Raw genomic sequence first — 21,738 nt, forward strand, 5'->3', positions numbered from 1 at the left:
GGACAGAAAGAGAGAAATCACCTCCCTCAGCCTGCTGGCTGTGCCTCCTTTGATGCAGTCCAGGCCAGGGTCAGCCTTCTGCAAATGCACCCTGCTGGGACATAGCCAGGCTTTGGTCCACCAGGGCCCCCCAGCTCTTCCCCCCAAGGCTGCTCTCAATGAGTTATTACCATACCTCCCAATGTGTGTTCATGTCTGACATTGCCTCCATCCACTACCTTACACTTGGACTTGCTAAACTTCAAGTTAAACTTGCTAAACCCAACTTCAATGGGTTCTTGTGGGCCCATGTCTTATCTTTATTCATGGCATGAAAAGATTCAGGAGTGATCAGTAGTGGGTGACAAGAAAGCTATTCCATCACTGTGCTTCCAAATTGATTTTTCTAGTTCAGAGTAACATTTAATATTAAGTTTCTATTAATGTGACATATACATCAAATTGTGGGGTTTTTCCCATTATCACTTAAATATTAGATAAAGTGAGGAATATTTGTATGATGTGCTATTTTAACTTCTGTTTTTACTTTGTGTAATTGCAGGACACGTTCATATCACTGACTTTAATGTAGCAACCATAGTGAAAGGCTCAGAAAAAGCTTCTTCTATGGCTGGCACAAAACCCTACATGGGTAAGTTTTCCATACATTTAAAAATGCAAGAAAAGCCTATATTAAGGCTGACTAATGGTATAGCAAAAGGATTTTAAGTTGTAAAAGCATAAAGTAGATGTGATCAACTTCTTTTTTTGACAGGACATATGTGTGTCAGCAGTGAAAATCTTCAGAGATGGACGATGTTGTTTGGATGTTCTTTTATACATGTGCTTGATCTTTACATTCTTCTAGTCAGGTTCTGTTTGGTTTTGTGAATTCAAATTCAGGAGAATTTGTGTGTCACTTTCTGTAAATCCCCACACCTTGAGACCAGAATATATGATATATTTGCACCACAAGAATATATGGTCTATCTGCTTAGGTGAAATGAGCAGCACAGGCATGGCATACAGGGCATTAAGAGGTCAAGGGAAAGATGGGAGACAGGGAAAATATTTAACCTTTTCTAATGGATTTCTAATTAACTAATGGATCTGGTTTAAGTTCACCTCAGCTCATGTAATTGTTCTACTCCTGAAGCCTCCTCCCCACTCATCAGATATCCACCATGTCCATCAACTTCACAAGAAGAAACAGTACAAAAAAATTCTCTCCTTTCCTTTATGAAGGCTATCACACCATCCACCAACTTACTTTCTCTTCATTGCACCTTCCTCACCTCCTGGAAATGTGAAGATGCTACAAAAGCCCCAGTTGCAGTCTTTACCATTCAGAAAGAGCCAAAAGAGTCACCCTTGCATTTATTTGGAGCTGTAAGAAGACAGCAAAGCTTTTAGAGCTGTAAAAATCCTGTTTCAGATGAAAAGTGATAGGTAAGGATTCTCTGTTGCACAGTTTGGATACCAAAGCTTCAACAAACCAAATATTAAGTAAGTGTGTGACAGATATGGTCAGATATTCATTGGTGCTGCTTTTGCCTTTTAGTTTATACCTTTTATCTTGTGAGGAATTCTAAATTCAGTGAAATTCTACAAGGACTGTTTAGTAGCAGTGACTTCTGATTGTAAGGCTGTATCACTTTCCATGTGGCTTCTCCTGAGAAATTTAGACTATGAGACAAATAGAAAAAAAAACCAACAGAATTAGGGAGGTTGGCTCTATGGTTGCTGGCAAGCTTCTATTACCAGGAATTCAAACCACAATTTAACCTTGGTGTAACAAGACATGCAGCATGACAAAATAAAAATGGTTTCCAGGAAAAAAACCAGAGTGAATTGATATTGTGTTGTAAAAATGCCCTAGCTGTTCTGATTAAGATGACTATCTTGTAATGCTAAGCATGGTGTGAGTCAGCTCCTGCAGCCTTTGTTTAATCCCACTTCACATTAGCCCCAAATATTTCAGCCTGAAATATTCCCTGCCTATTTCCCTACTTATTAAAAGTTCATGCAGAATGCACTGTACCTGAACCTGAGTGTTTCTCTAGAAACTCTGTCAGTTTCCATATTCCCTCCCTCCCAGCCAATTCATTCAGACAAGTGAAATACCCACCACACATAGGTACAGAGACAGGGACAGCAGTATGTGTGAAAAGAGCAAGGCCACCAGGCTGGCAATGCAGGACACGGCAATGCAGGACAAGGCAATGCAGGACAAGGCAATGCAGGACACTTCCAGCTGCTTCTGCTGCTTCTGCAGCTTTTCCTTGTGGGAATCCATAATATCAGAAAGTTTTGGGAAAGCTGCAAAAGGCAGGTCTCAGAGACAGCAGAACTGTGATTAGAGCTAAGCAGTAGCCATGAGATAGATCAGCAGAAAAATCATGTAAAAAGTAGAAAAGTAAGGACAAATAGAACAATGGTCTGTGTACTAACGCTTGTCTAGAATAACTCCCTAAGCTACAGAAAAGTTTATCTAGTAAGATATTAGGAAATTTTAAGCTCAGTAATGGAACTCTGTGCATTGTGTTTTAAAGCTTACATGCAGGTATTGTATTCAAAATAAGCAGGCATTGTTTTAACCAAAGGTACATGTGCTCATAGTGGCAGTATGGAACTACTGTCAATATGCTTTTCCTTTGTGTGATTGGTTAAACAACTTATAAAGTAAGTTGTAACATAAAGTTCTTGGTCTGCTGCCTGGGATGTGAGCTGGTGGCATCTTCCCATTGTCATAACCATGTAATGAGACTGATGCTGGAAAATAAAACAGCTCAAGGCATGTTCCAAGCAGTCCTGGCTGGCAATATTCCTCTCAAAGCCAGTGACTTGAAAAGCTGAAAGGAGATCAACTTCTTAGAGTTTGGGGGTCCTCCAAGTTTATCTTATGTTTTCAGGTGGCTGAGACTGTGGAAAGCAGTGTGTGCCCTCTGCTGATTTGGGAAACCTGTGTGCCACCCGTGCCTGATTTTACCTTCACAAGTTCACTGCTCAAACCTTTTACAATGCCTGTGACTGAGGGTGTTGCCAAGGCTTTGCTGTAGGAATAGTTCTTTGTAAACTTGTACAGTTTCAGGCTGTCATCCTGCCCTGGCAAGCAATGCAAAATGTCCTTTGGGACCAGGCTGGCTTTTGACAGGCACAGCTGCTGCCAGCAAATGACCACAAGCACTGAGGAGGATCCCTCCATTGTGCAGGGGATGTGGGGAGCCAGGGCAGGGCAGGACGTGGTCCCTGTGCATGGGCTGCTCTGTGCAGCTGTGACTCCTCCTGCCTGCAGAACGATTTTACTTTGGCCTCTTGTGAGAGAGGGAAGTGTGTGTTTGCTGGCTGGAAGCACCTCTGTAAGGCCTTGCTACTTTCAACACTGTTCCATCTTTATGAGTGAAAAAAAACCCCAAAAACCAAATAAAAGGAAATTTCTTCAATTTCTCACTCTTGAAAAAGGCTGCAAGAAATATCTGTGTGTCTCAAATATGCTCTGTGCTGGGCACCCATATGCAATGATAGCCCTCAACCTGAGCAATAGAGTGCACAGCTACAAACTCAAAAGTTAAACAGTAAAACACATCTAAAAAACATGACAAGTGTCACCTTTCTTTTATTCCTCACTTTGGTAAAATTATGTGTGTCTGAGTCCTATATCATATGCTTTTTCCTTATTGAAACATTTTGGAATGATCAATTTCTGTAGATCTGTGTATGATTTCTGAGTGTTGCAAAACCTTTCCATTCACAAGCTATATTTTGGTGGGGGATTTAAGGTTCGTTGGTTTGTTTTGTTTTGTTTTTTGTTTTTTTTTTTAATGTGGGTTTTTTGTGTTGTTTTGTTGCTGTTGTTGCTTATTTTTGTTTTAGTATTTGGGAGCTTTTGGTTTCAGTGGTAGGAGGGTTTGGGGGGACCAGGCAGAGTCTTTGATGTTTTTCTCAGCCAGAGACTGAAGATATTCAAATGATGCACTGTGACTTTACCTCAAATTGAACCAATAAAATACATTTTATTACACAAATACACCTGACAAAAATCCAAAGTCAATAAAATCAGTCATAAATTATGTGAAAGGTTTCAGCTACCTCATTCCTATCTCACAGGCTTGTTATCTCAGGTTTTCACAGCTCCTTTCATAGGCTGCTGTCATGGTGAAGAATGACTGTATGCCTGAGATTACCAAACTATTGTGGATTTACACTGGTCCACTGAACTTCTAAAATGTATGAGTCATCCATATTTATTAATTAATATGCTGTAGGTGTACAATTGAACTCAGAGGAAAGCCAGTGGATGTCCTGGTATAAACATTTCACAGAGAAAAAATTATCCCATAGAGCTAAATTTGTTTCTCAGATGCTTAAAATATAGCAGGGAAAATTTTGAACTGAGTTTTCAAAAGTCATCATTCTTTGGTCTTTCTTGGACTCAAACAGTGCTCTGAAATTAAATGCTGTTTTGCAGCTCATTGCCTTTTGAATGCAGTTAAGGCAGTGTTTAGGTTTTTAAAAATCCTACCTTTATCCTACAGGGGGTTTGACTGCCTGTCTGCAGAGTTTCTCTGGTCATATCCTTACCTGGCCTTTTGATCCCAGGGAAATCTCATGATGTTAGCATGACAAGGGAGGCTTCTCTTTGTTCTGATCAGCAAGAACTAAGAGTGGCTGTGTGAGACTCTGAGGTGCTGAAATAAATATTCTCCACACTGATGGGATTTTCAGCTCGTGCTAGGAGCTAGGTGGCTGAAGGGATTAAACACACACCATTATTCAATCCCTTAAACACTGTGATGTTTACACACATGTAAACATGTGTGATTAAACATAGTCAGGTTTTGGTTCCACTCTGACACTAATGAGTAGGAGCATAAGCAGCTGAGGAGCCCCAGGAGATCAGGAAAGAAGTTACTACCTCCAGCTGCTCTTCCCCTCTTTGTGCTCTCTGACCTGCTAGGATCCTTTAACATCTTCCAGCAGAACTAGTAATAAAATAATTTCTTTGACTCTTTCAGTTAATAAATACCCCACTCTGAGTTCAAGAGGTAGTTTTGGTTTGGCCTTTTTTTGTTAAATTGTTTGTTTGTTTATTTATTGCCTGCCTAAAAGGGCCAGGAGTGCTGTGGAGCTCTGGAGGCAGATCTGAGGAAAGAAGAGGTGCAGCAGAGATGGCAAACAGGCTCCAGCAAGGCCCTGCTGCCCCTTGGATAACTCCTGGTTAACCCCCAGGTTTTTGCATGCATAAACTGGTGCAAAGATATTTTCTAACCTGCAGGGAGTGTGTGATGCAGGAGCCTGGAACAGTCCTTCTGCTGTGGCAGGTACAGTCTGTCCTGAAAATCCCATTACACAGACCCACTAATTTCAGTACTGGGCAGAACAGCTGCTGGCTATACACTGGAACAATCTTCCAAACACCAAATGGATATTTTTGGACAAAATCCCTTCTAAAAATTGCTAGAAAAACCGGCCCTGCAGCCACTGTGAGCTTTTTGTATGGAGTAACAAAGGTGCTTGTGTACAATTTCATGTTCAATAATGGGAGACCATGACTTGCTTGTTGCTGCTGGGCTTTCTTTCAGCAGGGGCAGCAACTCAAGGTTGTTTCTCTGGGGCTGATCCAGATGTTCAGCCACCAAGGGCTTCTCTGTGCAAGGTCAAGAAGTGAGTTCTGTTCAGTGGTTGAGTAAAGCAGGGGGTTGTATGAGGATAGCAGGCTGAATAAGGGCAGGAGAGGTTATATAGCCACATGGAAAACTAATAAGGCATTCTAAATGCCATGTCTGTTTTCAGGTAATGGTATCTAAATTATTTACTTTGATTGAATAATTGCATTAAGTATGAGTATTAAAACTGTTGAGGTGTATAATGTGAATAATGGTGCAAAATCAGTTACATGGCTATAACAAGTAAAAACCTCATGCTAGAAAATTGCCATCCCAGCATGCCCAGGCTTTAAGCAGAATTTTGCCTTATAAAATAGAAGTTAGCAGCTGGCTAGTCTAAAGCTCTGAGTCAGAAGGCTGACCACTATAATTTAGACCTTTTTAGCACATAAGAAAGTAAACACTAGGAGCTAAATTGATAGTTTACCAAATCCACATTTCTATTCAGGGAGAGGGAAATTGTTTTCTTCCATTTTGCTCTTGAAACAGCTTCTACTCTGGATAGAAGATCACTGGTTATTATTGTAGTTTGATTTCTGTTTTTTATTTAAACCATGATCCAGAAAAATTACTGACCCCTGAATTTACTTCTCAGGGGAAAGTGAAAATTACATTATCATCACAGTGCTGAGAAAGCAATTAATATTTCACTGAAACATCTCAGTTCAAGGTTCTTGGAATATTATTCCAAATATCAAGTTCATTTTTTATTCAGCTCAATCTGTCATGCCTTAAGCCTGATTCAGCAAGGTGAAACTATAAATGTGTTCTATACATCATCATTCACAAGTTTGTTAGATGTAAACATCCAACCTTTTAACAGCTTGTCCTGTGCTAGTCAATCAAAATATTGCTTATGCTGTGTGTATTGTATATATGGGCATATATCAATTTATACACACAATTTTTTCCCCAAGATCAGGGACTAAGATGTGGAAGGAGAGTGATACCTGGAAGTGTGATATTATGCTGAATCTCAGCTAATGACTCTGGAATGTATTTTCCAATCTGCAATCTCGGGCACTGCAGTAAGACCCACACCACTGAAGTTTTGCTGTAATGACTACAGCAGAGTGTGTTGCTTTGCAACCCCCCCAGTAAACCACAAACCTCTGATTCCTCTCACTGACACCTAGGGTGTCTGCTGAGATGCAAATGGACACCAGAGAGCTGTAGCTCGACAAGTGGATGAGCACTGTCAGGGATTTCATTCTTTAGAAATGTTTTGGACATACCCACCTGAACTGGATCAATTAAAAAAAAATACAAAACCAAAAACACTTGGGATTTTGTTTGTTTTTTTTTTCATTTTCAGTTTCTCATATTGATAACACTGGCACAGGGCATTGTGCAGGAGCTGATGACCAGAAGTCATTGGCAATATTTAGCTTTTCAGCTAAATTACAGCTCCTTACAGTAATCCCTCCTGCAAGACTGACTTGCATGTTATGGCTTAAAGAGACTGATTTGTTAGTTTGTAGATGCTCCATCAGAAATAACAGCAGCTTTTCTTTTTGCCAACCAAGAGACAGACCTCAAATTGATCTTTCTATCATGGACAGCATTTTCAAACTCACCTTTGAGCACCAAATTAAAAATAGTCTGAATTTCAGAGATCCAAACCACTTACAATTTATGAAGTTGTGATACCAATGAATACTGTGCAGATTTTCAGAAACCCTACTTAAAACACTTTATTCTTTGTACAAAATGGACTTTTACAATAGGAATAAAGAGCGAAAATTTTGTTTAGCATTATTTGCATTTACATTGATATTCTCTTGTATTTCAAGCTCATGAATCACATTGTTAGATACTAATATCTTTCCACAAATAAAGGTAGATAATTACCAACCAGCTATATAAAATTTTTTTTTTATAACTTTATTTTTGTTGCAGATCTCTAGGAAAATATGTATGCAATATGAGATGCATCATCTACATAATTCACATTGCAGATCATATGACTGGTATGAAAATTCCAGTGGGTAGTTATATACATGAATGGATTTGTCAGAAATTACTCCCTTTTGCACAAGCCTACAGGACAGGAGTGAGGATATCCCAGTATGCCATTACTTCTGAGATGGATGCAGACCCACCAGATTTGCTTTCACATTCAATTTGTTCATAGGTTGTCCTCTAGTATGGTTTCATTTTAGAGAGAAATAGCCATTTATTTACTTTCTACACTCTGCAGCAGTATGGCATTATTAAAAAGATACAGTGCAAAAGCATCAAAAGATACATGTCTGAAGAGGATTTATTTTAATTTATTAGTTGGAAAAAAGTATTGACTGGAAATTTTTATTGGGGACAACCAAGAAATGCACTGAAGCACGCAATACATTACAAATGTGGATTATTTATATAACTTTTCAAGAAAGCAAAGCAGGTAAACAATGAAATAATGAAAGTGTATTATTAATAGAAAAATATAGATGCAGCAAAGAAACAATAGAAGGACTTTTAGCTCGGCTAGTTGCCAAAGTTAGTATGTGCAATTACTCATTACTATATAAGACAAAGAGACATTCCTGAGTTTATTTCCTCTGTTAAAATTAGTACAGATATCCCATCTTGGAATGGCATTGATATTTAAAGGGTGTTTCTTTGTCATTTTCAAAAAGTTGCATGAAGGGTGTCAGATCACACTTTGCAAAACATGAAAAGCAATAACCCAAACAAAAAAAAAACATGTTGCTTCTGAGTTCCAGACTTGAAAGTCCCAGTTCTTTGTGTGACAGGTTTTCCAGGTGTCTGAGCATCTGGGCAGAGGTGAGGAGCCAATGCAGTTCATGATGGCTGCCCAGAGGAAGAAGCTGCACAGATCCCACTGAGGCTTTCTGGCCTCAGATGTGCTATGAGGAGCTGTCTGAGCTCCATTAGGGTCACAGGACTGTGAGGTGAGTGGTGATAGCAGGGCCCCCAGGGGCCTCTGCTCCAGCTCTGCTCAAAGCAGGGTGGGCAGTGAGGCTGGACCAGGCTCCTGCTGTTGGGTATTCTTCAGGAAGCTCTAGGAATATGCAGTTCCCCACCACATCAAAGAAATTGAGTCAGGGGAAACTGTGAGGACCTGTGGGATCCACCAACTGCAACACTTCTCTACTTTTCTTTGAATTCACTCTTGCTGCTAGACTTGCTATTACTTGATTTATCCTCACTGTTTACCAGTTGAGCTCCTGGCATGCAAACGTCAGCTGCCTTTCCCCTAAGTGTGTGTGACTGCAACTACAGTTCTTGGCCAAAACCAACTGCAGGATCACACCTAATATTAAACCCATTTATTTTCCTGAAAAGCCTTTGTTTAGTGGAAACTTCTAAAGGAAAAAGATATGAAACTTTTTTTTCTTGCAGGTATTCTTACTCTTGTTCACACAAACTCTTGAAGGCAGAATACTTCTGCCTGTGTAGATGCATGGGGGTAAAAGATGAAGTATTCTTCTCATCCTAAATCTGTTATGGCAAGAGAGGATATGTTCACAACAGGCACACACAGCAGAGCTCTTGCCTTTGCTCCAAGCTGGCAAACTCAAATCTGATCATCCTTTGGAAGAACTTACCCAGAGCAGGCTGCAGGATGGCTGTCCAAGCAGATCCTGGGATCAAGTTCAAATTTTAAAAGATTACAGATATTTAAGTAATGGTGTTAAAGAAAATCAATGCAGAATGTAATCTTTCCTTATAGAGTTTTTATTTGCTTTTATCCTAACCAGTTTGCACTCTGAATTGGTTCCCCAGGCATAGTTATTTCTTACAGAAAAATCCAATATTATGTCCTATATTTCATAGCTCTAGTTCTTCAGAGCTTGGTAAATTCCATGACTTGGAGGGTCTGCTGTCTTTCTGTAAGATCATGCTCTGTTTCTGAATGAGCAGGCAAACGCCAAAAGTCTGCACACAGCCTGGAGCCCTCTGTTTGCACCTAGTGTCTCAGTTAAAGAAGACTTTTAGACACATTAAGCACAAGCTAAGTGTGAAATGGGTATTCAACAGCCCTGTCCAACTAGAGAAAGGTCTTTTGGCTTCAACAGGGTTGAGATTTCACCCTGAGAAAAAACCTGAATATAGGATACTGCAAATCATATTGCACCCTCTGCCAGTCCCCCCACCATGGGAAGAGAGTGTTTACAATCACTTCACTGGAGCTGATGGAATGCAGAGAGGCATTCCAGCTGGACTGAAAATAATGCTGTTAAAGTGGGCAAAAAGGGGCTTTAAAAATCAGGACCTTATCTGCTCAGATTCTGTCCTCAGAATGCCATCAGCTTAAGGTGAGAAAACAGCTTTAAAACTCCAGGGCAAAATAAAGCACTTTCTGCTGATCTGCTTAATGTAGGATGAGTTGACCTTGAGAATTTTAGAACAATAAAATAAAATAAAAGTCAATAGCTCAGTCATTAAATTAACAAAACAGCTGCACCAGCCTGGCAATGTCATAGGTTACATCAATAAAGTACTTTCACCTCTATTTCACAGAAATCAGATAGTGATCTGTCTCATTAATAAAATGTTAAAGCTATAAAAGAGATAGTGAAACCAGCATTACACCTGTGTAGTTCAGTAAAAATGCCAAAAGGCTATTTTCTGTAATGAGATATTGTACATCATTTAGGCACAGTGGGCAAAAACCATAACAAATGGGGCTAAGTCAAGCAAACCTTCACTACAAGGTTTCTGTGGTGATATTCAAAATGTAAGTTTCGTGCCTGATGTGCAATTTAAGTGCATTGATCCACAAAAGTAATACAAAGAATCCTTCTTATGCTCTCACCACCTGTGTGATACACTGCACACCTGTAGGATGTGCCTGCACACCAGCAGCACACAAATAAGAGTTAAAATACACATGAAGATATAGCATGCCAGGGGAAGCTATGTCATCTGGATGTGAGGAAGAGTTAACCCAGTGTAATGACTCGTGGCATTGTTGTTTTATGTCATACTGAATCACAGCACAAGTTTTCCTCTGCCAGAGATCCATGGTCACCTATTCTCCAAACACGTGTATTCCAGAAAAAATGTTAATTTAGGTGCCTACAGATCTCATACCAAACATGTTTAGACATGATCCTGCTGGTCAAAGAGTATAAGACCACTTTCATACATTCACTGTTTTTATCCCCCAGATCAGAGTTTTGCCATAACTAATGAATGGATGCTGAAATCTTCTATTCTATTTGGCTCTTGAAGACTTTCTCAAGTCAGCTCTGGAGCTGTAAATAATTAGGTTGCCATCCATAACGCAAAGACTGCAAAAACTCCTCTAAGAGGAATGCCTTTCCATTTATTAAAATACTTCTCTAAATGCCATAAATAGTCAAATCCCAAGCTGCCAGTCAGAAGTGTGACCAGACTGCATCATTCACTGCAGTGTGCGCACCACAAAGTGAGACCATGGTAATAAGTGCTAATGTGGTAAATTGGCCTCACTATCATGACCAGAAGAGGCTCACATGGTAATTGTAATCTAGCATGATGTTACAGCTGGGGACAGTGCTGTTTATAAAATCTCCAGGGAAAATGTTGTTTTAACAAAGTGTACTGAGATTCTGCTGTTAAATCATTAGAAAAGCATGACCAAGTTTTCATTTCACTTCATTTCATTTCATTTCATTTCATATCCACTCTTATTTATATCTGGTTTTCTGAAGAAATTACAGTAACATTATTTAGTACAGTTTTTTTTCATAAAATTAAGACAAAGTGGACCCTCATTTTGAAAATATCTTTTCTTTTCATCCACAGAAGTTTATGGAAGTCATTACTTCATTGACAGAGTGTTTTCTTCCAGTTGTGACAGTTTCTCACATCATAAAATCAGTGTCAGGATTTCTAAGTACCAGTTTCCTGTGTTGAATGCCTCTAAAACCTGTCTGATTAGTTCTATCCAAATGTAGAATAAGGATGAGATTTACCATATTCAACATCTTCATCAATCACGAAGAATCACCTCACTTGCAGATATTTCTCCTGTAAAATGTTTACATTACCCTAAATGTACTAAGTCACACTTCAGACCTAGAATTCCCCTCCTATTACTTATTTTTATTCACATAACTTAAAACTTAAATGAACCAAGTAAGAATTAACATATGAAATGACTGAATTTGAAATACCCTGTCTGGCAAAGGTTGCTTGTTATGAGTAAAACAAGGCACTGAAACTTCACCCTGAAAATGCTGTGCTTCTAAATCTATTTAATTCCAGTTTGTCGACTCCTTAATAATTTTTCAGCTGTGAAATAATAGCCATAGTCTAACCTTAATGAAATGCTTTTTTGTTCTATTTGATTTACTGTTTTAGCTCCAGAAGTGTTCCAGGCTTTTATGGATGGAGGTCCAGGATACTCGTACCCGGTAGACTGGTGGTCGCTAGGAATTACAGCATATGAATTACTGAGGGGCTGGGTAAGAATGATGGAGTTTCTTGTTATCTTACAAAAATCTCAAGTTTGCAGTGGCCCTGAGTGCACTCTTCAGGATAAAATTTGAGTGTTCAAGGCCCAGGTCAGGAATGTTGTCCTGGTTCTTTCCCAGCTGAAAACACTCTTGGCAAAGTTTCACCCCATATTCAAATACATTATGGAAACTTGCCTCAGTTTGGCTAAGGAAAGGCCTAATGTTTAACAGCTTCTTTATAATGCTGAATTGCAAGCAATGGTATTTTTTTTCAAATAGAAGTTGAGTTACTTCACACTCTATTTTCTCTTTGATTCTCTTGGCTAATACCATAAGAGATCTAATCTAATTTCCTAAGATGCTTGGCCCAACTACAGAAAATGCTTAGTGCCAGTGCATTTGTTTCTTATCTAATCAATTATGTGAATAAGCTTAATGAAAAATCTTCCTGAGCATGGTCTAATATCACAGAAGATAATGGAAAACTCTTTTCCATTTTGTTTCAAAGGATTTCAGTCAGTTGCTTCAATATTTACTATTCCCCACAGAAAACAGTAATTTAGATACTATTTCAGGATGATGACGTAGCTAAAGCAGCTGTTTGGGGTTTTTAAAATTATTTTTCATGCCTGTTTTGGAAAGTGGATTGCATTGCAGTATGTTTTTTTATATTATTACACTAATACAGTTTGACTACCTTGTCTTGCCAGACAATGCATCCCACAAAGATCTCACAATTTCATGTAGAAGAACAGATAAAGGAAAATAGAAATAAGAAATAATTATTCTTACTTTTAAGGGAAAATTTAATTTCAGAGTGTCTGCATACTGTTACTTCAGAAGCTAATTTTTTCAAAGGCCTAAAATTTGGCCAATCTATTTTATATTTCTGTAGGAAAAACAAAAGTCATGCTCCTGAGACAAAGATCTTTCCCATGCAAAGATTGTTTCATCTCTCAAAGTAGAGGAGTATTAAACACCTTTCTTAGCAAAAACAACAAACTAACAATTATTATCAATTTTTCTCTACCATAATTCTCAAACTTTAGGGAGTTTTTGGACTGACATTATTCCTGGAATGGAGGAGTTAAAGTCTGGCAATGATAAGCATAATACATCCTCAGTCCTAGTCACAGACAGTAGTTCTAGCTGCACTTACAGTAAATTAAGAGATCATTCTGATAGTTTTATATCAACCCTTTCACCAGTGTCTGTCTCCAAGAAAGGAGAGCAATGAATGATTGTTAATGAAAGCTGAACTCCCAAGACTAATCACAAAAGATCACTTTGATGTGACAATTCACTTTAAAAATGAAAAATTATATAGGATGATATCCGTTTGCCAAGATCCATACAGTCTTTCCTGAATAAGTCAGTCTGGCTACAAACAAAGCACAGTTGAGATTGAATCAATTTCTTGTTAGGTTTTTTATAAAATAAAAACATTGCCATCTGAACTTGCTCAAGTCACCCAAGCCAGCTGCTTGTTTTCTCCTGACGAGCAGCTCTTGGCTACTGAGCCAGCCAGAGGATGGCCTGGCAGCTCAAACCACTGTGTGGACAAGGAAAAGGTGTATATTTTCCAAATTTTTGTAGTCTAAACAAGGCCTAAACTGGCACTAGTGATGACAAGAGAAGCAGCAGTGGGTTGAGGAGATGTGCTTAACCCGAGGCACGCTGCCGTCAACAACTGCGAGCTGCGGAGCCCCATCTGCCACAGCAGCAGATGGCTCTGGAGGCACAGTTTGCACACAAGGCTGAGAGCTAAACCTGCAGACATGCAGTGCCTGCTCCTCCAGGCTCCCACAGCTCTGTTCAGCAGAGGAAACAGCCAGAGGAAACAGCCCCACTGCCCCCTGAGCATGGGCAGGCTCTCGGAGCTGCCCACCCGAGCCAGCAGCAGCAGCCCTGGGCAAGGAGGAGGCTGTGGCATGGGGCAGAGGCACAGGACACGGGGCTTTCTGCAGCTGGAGCCTGGGGAAAGGCAGGAGCCAAGGAAGGAAGGAGCATTAGAAATAAGAAACATCACAAATTTCATTTTCTACCTTGGAGCTGTGCATAGCATATGATGCTGACAGCCTGAATTCAAGAGGTGATAAGTAAAAGAAAAATGAGTAAAAATTAGTTGTTTTTCATTGAGATGAATATTTGGTTTTATTTGCATCTGCTGCTCAGGGTGATCAAGGCATTCCAGCCATTCTCATTTCTGGCTTCCCACTGCTGGGCAGCCAAAACCATGTTCTGCTTGAAATGGACCTGTAGATAAAGGAGCATGTTGTGTCCAGTACAGAGCTTTCTGCACCATTTTTGGTTACCCATAGTACAGCTGACATTTCTCAATAAGTTATAGGTACGTTTTTCTCCTTATCCAGCTGCTGGTAAAAAAGCTAGCAAGAAAAAAATAAGTTCATACAGCTTTGCATCAAACATCGGTCTTTTCACAAAGTCCATGAAATTAAACTGTAATTAAACTGTATGATGCAAACCATGCCACTTGTCAGTCTGTTCCTGAGCTATAGACAACTGCTAAAATGCTGCAATAAATGCATATACCATGAATTCAGTAGAAACAAAGTGAGGGAGTGAGTAGTAGGTGGGATTCCCAGATTCTGACTTCCACTGCAATGTGATCAATTAATAACAAACTTTGATACAAAATCCTGAACAAAAGCAAACCAGAATTTTTTCCTTTTTCCACAAAATATAACTGAAGGGATCTTTGAGTGGATTGAATAGCTGAAAAACAGGGGAGACAGAGGTATGAAGGGCCTCAAAAGACCAAACTTATAACGGCCATTTATAGTTCGAATTAACTAATAAAAATATTTAAAATCTCTGCAAATCTTAAAAAAAATCAAGATTTTAGAATGCCAATAATCTTGAAAATAAGGCAAATTTTAGGGATTTTTCTGTCAGGAAAAAGGCATGGGCAGAAACATTCTTAACAGGAAAACTTTTGATGATTCATAATTCCTTATAGTTGCTAATTTTGGAGTGAAAATTGCCATTTTCAACAATTGATGTACATTCTGTCTCAATGATCCCATTGATCATTGTTATATCAAGTTAAGTCAGCAGTACATTGCTTCTAGGTGAAAGAAAGCACATAAAAGTTTCATTTTTAATAACTGTTTTATGGCAACATTACCACATGTAGAGGAAAGCATATAACAGACTATTTCTAATGACAATTTTGAATCCAGTTCAGGAAAATTATGCATTTAAAGCAGACACTTAAGTACTGTGGAATTCATATGGACATGGTATAGCTAAATGATAATGGGCTGAGTGTGAATCAAAGCAAAAAGATTTAGACCCTCCATTAATTTCTTTTTGGAGCACCCCAGTGCCTTGGAATGCACTTGGTTTCATACATATGAAAGTTAAATGTATGCATGAATTGTCCCAGAATAAAAACATGTCCTGGGGATTTATGAAGAGTGACCCCTGTAATTCCTTAACAGATTAGATAATTTACACCTAGAAATATTCTTAAATTATAATCTTCTACCAGTACATACTAGCAAAGGGATGATTCATTTCTTAGTCAAGGTAATGAGCTTCTGCCCTTTGCTGTTCAGGATATTGGATTAATAGGTAACTCTATGTTGATTATGAATTATGATGCATTAATTTGCACACTGCTGCTAGGATGGCATTTAGCTTCAGATCTCATATCACATATTTATCACATGCTGGATACATCTTAATTCACTAGCAATCCACTCTCTGCACTTGTTTACAAAAATACATTAAGTATAATTATAACAACTTGTTTCAAATACACAAGTGTGTGCTCAGAAAATAACAAGAATATAAATTTATATGTAATATTTTATTTCCAAATTCTGTATGTAATAAAAGATAAATCAGAAAAAACTTAATGAACAAAGCACTGCAAAGACCAGAGCTTTCTTCATCTATAGAAGAATTTAGGCACTGAAAACAATGACAGCAGATCCATGTAGTGTGTTAATTTTGGATTTAAAAAAAAATGGAGAAAAGTTGGGATTTGGAGTCCTCTTTTTTACTGTGATTCTGACACAGTCTTTTGTAAGCATTTTTTAGTTTCTTTATCTATTATACTCAGTAAAATTAGGATGACAAAGCTCCTTTCAGCCACCTCTTTATGATTTTGTTGGTTTAGGTTGCAAGAATTGATCACTAGTATTACATGCAAAAAGTAGTAAACAATCCACATTTCACATGTAATGCCCCAGGAACAAAATTATTTATTCATCTCATTTGAACTGATACTTCCTTTCATGAGAGAAAAATTTGCAGAGGAAATGCATCTATGAGTAATTACATTCATTGCAACCAAAGGAAATCACACACACAAAGAATTAGACTTAAAATTGTTATACAACATTTTTGTGGTTTTGATATTTTCAAGACACTCAACACTGAGCTCAGGAAAATGTGATTAGTCTGCACTCTTTTATCCATTCTTTCTGACTTGATGTTGATTTAATTTTATCCCAGAGGCCCTATGAAATCCATTCAGCCACCCCCATTGATGAGATACTCAACATGTTCAAGATCGAAAGGGTTCACTACTCATCCGCATGGTGCAAGGGCATGATAGCACTACTGAAAAAGGTAAGAAAGCACAAATACCTTCTGTCCTCTGTTCTCTTCTCTTCCAGAAGCCTCTCCAGCACTGGAAAAGGCATCAGGCAAACACACACATTAGGTAGTCAGCATCTCAAGGATAAGAGAGCAGAGCTTATTTCTAGGCTATTCTGAATGTGAGTGGTGTGGTATTTTCTCTTCAGAAGGTGCAGTGTTCTTAGGCTTAGACTCAGGCTTTTCGTGGCTTCAAAAAAGTGAAAATTTTAAATTTCTTTTATTTTAAAGCTGATTCACTAGAGATAGTAAAAGTTTGGGGATCAGTAATTCCTCGTTTGTGCTCTGGCCTCATTTCCCCCCAGCTATGGATATGCAAGTGGGACAGGAAAGGAAGGACCACTCTGCCCTCTGAATTTCTGCTGCAGTTTCCAGACAGGGAGATTAGAAATTAGAATGGCTGTATTTCTTCCTGTCCCATGTTGCTATAGTTGCAATAACAAAAGTTGAGCCACTTTGCTGTAAACATCACTAGACCATGAGGCAGGGCTCTTTCTGAATGCATCCAACCCTAAAAATTGTTTTCTTCCTAAAATCCAAGTTTTTTGTTTGCTTTAATTGTCTGTCTACACCACAAAGATAATCTCTCTCTTTTAGGTATTTCAGATCATCAATATTGATACTTGAACAAGAAATATTTGTGAATGTCTGAATAGAGTAATAAAACACATGTCTTTAGTAGCAATTAGCAATGTAGTCTTGAATAGATAGAGCAGTGAGGGGGATAATTTTAATTGCTTCCAGGATTCTCAATGTAACTGTATTTTCCAAAAAATTAAAGAGAAAATACAAATTGTTGGGTGGCATTGATCTGTGATGTTTCATTTTGTGAGGGCTCTTGTGTATTTGTAAGCAGACTTGTGTTGCTAATACATTTATACACTTCATGCCTGCAACAGCCATCTGGTGGCAATTAAACTGTACTCATATCCTGTGACTTATTACTTTTAATTTTTTTTCAAAACTGGGGCTTCTAGCATCTGTTAGAAGATTCCCTAGCCATTTTCTTACTTAAAAATATGTATCATAAAATTCATGTATGTGATACATTTACTGTTCTATATGGCATGCAGTTCCTTAGAAAATGCCTTGTGCTTGATCACAGCTCCTCATTAAGGACCCAGAGTGTCGCCTTTCAAGCCTTGCAGACATCCAGAACTCTCCATACCTGGCTGATGTCAACTGGGATGCTGTTCTAGAGAAAGCTGTGACCCCAGGCTTTGTTCCTAACGTAAGTTGATATTCCAGGTGAACAGTGTTTGTAAATTCTGGCTTTAATTATCACTGCTGTTTCACTTGTTTATGTTTGTATTTATTGCTCTTCAGTGATTTACTTTGGTTTCTGCTTTCATTTACTCAGTCACAGCTAAGGGAAAATTTGTCCCATTTCAATAGATCACAACATAAACTAATTAACCTTGGCTCACTTTTTGTTCCTTTTCAAATAAAAGAAAACCTTTTCCAGACTTTGCATTTCAGCTGTTAGAGCAAATGATTGTCAGAGTTAACTCTGAGACAAAGAATACCAAGAAGGCTGTTGTGGCTGTGAAAGTTAGACATTTGAATAATATTTGGAAAACTTTTTAACACCAGAATGTTGTTACTTTTTCACTTAAAAAATAATAGTGTTTCAAAAGGCTGACCTATTTTCTTTGTGACAGTTTCTTACAATCAAACATTCAGATTCTGTGAGGGAATCTGGTGGTTTCTTTTTTACCATGGTCCCATTTTGTTGGTATTTTCTGGATATTTCCTTTTTGCTTATTTTCAGGTTAAATGTATTTGAGGGCCATGAATAAAAAGCAATGACTGTAGTGTTAATATGCTGCTTCACTTTTTTCAGCCATGTTGCGCTGTAATTGCTGTAGAAACAACATATTTGAAGCACACCAAGGTTTGTTTCTGGGTTTTTATATTATGCATATATTTTTATATCATGTAAGTAAAGATGAGGAAGGTGGAATGGGTGGACCCTGTCTTCATCCAGGTGCACATCAGAGTTCATGATAAACATGATGGGGACAGGATCCAGCCCTTCAGAAGGTGAGAGAGCATTGCCTAATGGTAGCCAGGTGTGTTGCCAAGACACTGCTCTCTGTGATTGCTGGGCTCCTTGGCACCTGGCCAGAGCCTTTCTGGAGGCAACATCCTGCAGGAGAAGACAGCTGTGGGTGGGCAAGCAGGGTCTCCCTCAGGGAACAGGGAGAAAGGCCAGGAACACAGCAGGTAACAAGCACACAGGAGAAGGGAAAGGCAGGCCCCTCTTACAGGCACTCCAGGGCAATGTCCATCTGTGGGGAAATTCCTTCCTTTCACTTTGTAGCTCAATCCTAGCGCAAGAGAGAAGCTGGAGAGGTGAATGTCATATCTACCAGGCCATGACTCTTTCACTCTTACTTGATGCCCATGCAGCTGGAATAATTGCTGTGCCAGGATCCTCTACAGGCTCTCAGGTCACTGTCCTAAGCAAAGCAATGCAGAACAAAGCCCCTTCTTGGCCTCCATTCTCCTGGTGTGTGGATCTACAAGATGAGTGGAGACTGACTTTCCTTTTTTACTTTTTTCAAGTTAGAGCTGCTCTTTGAGATATCAGAGGTGTGGACTTGCTTTGCAGGCAAAACTCAACCAATTATTTACTTCCTACTCCCAGCTAAAGGTTTAATCCACAACGGTCAGGATGTGGAAAACTTCACAACATAGTATTTTACAAGGGAGATCCAGTTCCCCATACCCAAAGATACAACATAGGTGGAGTTCCAAGAGTTTCAGACTCTGCAAAGACAGCTTTTCTTTTCACATTTGGATTCACTTCATTTGTCTTTTGGCAGCATCTATAAAACTGAAGGAGAAATCTACAATATGTGAAGCAAAATAATATTCTTCATTTAAAAGGAAATAGGAGTAAAATGTTTCATTTACCTATCCAGATTAATCTGAAAGTCCCATAACAAGCTCTACCAGACTCTTCCATGAAGAATCTGATATTGCAGGGCTTGTTCCACCTGGTTGATCAAGTGTGTCAGGAAAAGCAGTGAGGTGAGAACCAAAGTGTCTTTTCTAGCCCAACATTTCTTTTTATAGAAGCTTTGCTGTTTCATGAGACCAAGTTTGGTCACACATTTTCCAAGAACTTTCTCTTTGTAGACCAGCAAAACTTTCACTGATTAATTGAGGCCATACAACATAATATTTCTTGTTTTCCAGCCTTTGGTAAGAAGGTGAACTGGGGCCCCTGTGACCTCTGTTTTGAAGCCAGAGAGTTTTATAAATTTTGACAGCTTGCTTTGACTGTCAGGAGCTTGTCTGCCTTCTACAGCTGGGAGGGCACACAGGAGGCCCATGGGAGCAATGTCCCATAGCTTAATTTCTAACAGCTTAATTTGATTCCATAAACATAGTTCTTAACTAGCACATGTGTTTCTTTATGGCTTAGTTAGTTTCTTCATTTTCAGCTTGGAGTCATAAATTGTTGTAGGGTTTCTTAAAATACAATTTGCTTTTATTTTTAAAGCTTTGGAATTAAAGTGATATATTTTTTAAGTACTCAATCAAATCTAAAAACTATGGATAAAAACCAAATATGTTCTACTAAAGCTGGCTGGATAATATGCAGGAAAAGGCATCAGATATCTAAATAATATGCTCTGACTATAGAGAGTTTGCTAGGAATAAAAATGATGGAGTGATCTCTAAACCAAATGTTTCATTGTAGGACACCACAAATTATACAAGTAGTTTCTTATGTGATTTTGCTGCTTAGTGTCTTTGCTTACTATAAATATCTATCATTTATATATTACTTATTTTAGTACTTCCACCTTGACAGTGACAATGGTGTGATTGAAATCTCAGAAGTCCCAGAGGAAAATAGGTTGCTTTTAACATCTTCCACTACACAATTCAAATTGTTTGCAAATTTTCTGTGAAGGACTTTCTGGTATAACAAAGAATCTTAAAATTTGAGTCAAGCATCAGAAATTAGCATGGCATTTTTTTAATAAAGAATCCAAAATATTTAAGTAATATGTGTAATGGATAAGGAAAACCTCAATAAAGTGGATAGACTAGAAAAAGAATAATAGATTAGAATGAAGCACCTGATTGGGAAAAGCCAGCAGTGATTCACCAAGGACAAATGGGATTTTCCAAACTTTATCATGACAAGGTAACCTGCTCAGTTGATATGGGGCAAGTGGTTCTCATTGTTTACCTGGATTTCTCTAAGGCTTTTGAAACAGTTTCCCACTGTGTCCTTTGTGAGAAATGTATGTGTTATGGTATAGAAAAGTGATCCATGTAATGGGTGGGAACTGGTGATGGGCTGCACCCGGGGGAGGTGGAAAAATCTCCTCCTCAAACAGGGAGCCTGTCACAAGTGGAGTCCCCCAGGGATCAATATTGGGTCCAACACTGCTTAAAACCCTAACAAATGATGTGGAGCATGGGATCAAGTGTACCCTGAGGAAGTCCACTGATGATACCAAACTGAGTGGGACAGTGGACACCTTGGAGAACTACCCTGCAGGAAGACCTTTGTAGGAGTGGGCTAACAAGAACCTTATGAAGTTCAGCAAGTGTAAGGTCATCAGCCTGGGAAAATATAGTCCAGGGTGGGATCTGTCCAGCTGAGGAACAGCTCCAGCAGCTCTGGAGGTCCAGGTGGACAGCAAGCTCAGTGTGGGAGACCAGGGTGCTGCCATGGCAAAGAAAGCCAAGGGGAGGTTGACTTGCATCAACAAATGCATCACCAACAGAGACAAAAAAGTCATTGCCCCACTCTATTCATCACTTGCCAGGCCACACCTGAAATACTGTGTTCAGTTTTGGTCCCCACTACACAAAAAAGCTGTGGACAGGCTGGAGAGGGTCCAGAGAAGGGCCACAGAGGTGATCAGAGGAGTGAGAAATACGCCATAAGAGGAAAGTCTGAGAGAACAGGGCTTGTAGAGCCTTGAGAAAAGAAGGATTAAGGGAGACCTTATCACCATGTCCCACTGCCTAAAGGTTAGCTACCAAGATGGAGACTCCATTTTACAGGGAGTCACATGGAAAAGACAAGGGGT

At 39.0% G+C, this 21,738-nt stretch overlaps 1 protein-coding gene across 2 annotated transcripts in view; it reads left to right on the forward strand.

Moving 5' to 3' along the window:
- Positions 1–21,738, forward strand: part of STK32B (serine/threonine kinase 32B) — a 157,517-nt gene that overhangs the window by 115,987 nt on the left and 19,792 nt on the right. For both annotated transcript variants that reach the window (XM_054632932.2, XM_054632931.2), the window contains exons 6-9: positions 542–631; positions 11,952–12,055; positions 16,532–16,648; positions 17,781–17,906. In XM_054632932.2, the coding sequence (XP_054488907.1) occupies positions 542–631; positions 11,952–12,055; positions 16,532–16,648; positions 17,781–17,906 (437 nt within the window). The remainder of the gene's footprint in view (positions 1–541; positions 632–11,951; positions 12,056–16,531; positions 16,649–17,780; positions 17,907–21,738) is intronic.

This window comes from Agelaius phoeniceus, chromosome 4 (assembly GCF_051311805.1).
Source record: "Agelaius phoeniceus isolate bAgePho1 chromosome 4, bAgePho1.hap1, whole genome shotgun sequence".
In the NCBI taxonomy this organism is placed as follows: domain Eukaryota; kingdom Metazoa; phylum Chordata; class Aves; order Passeriformes; family Icteridae; genus Agelaius; species Agelaius phoeniceus.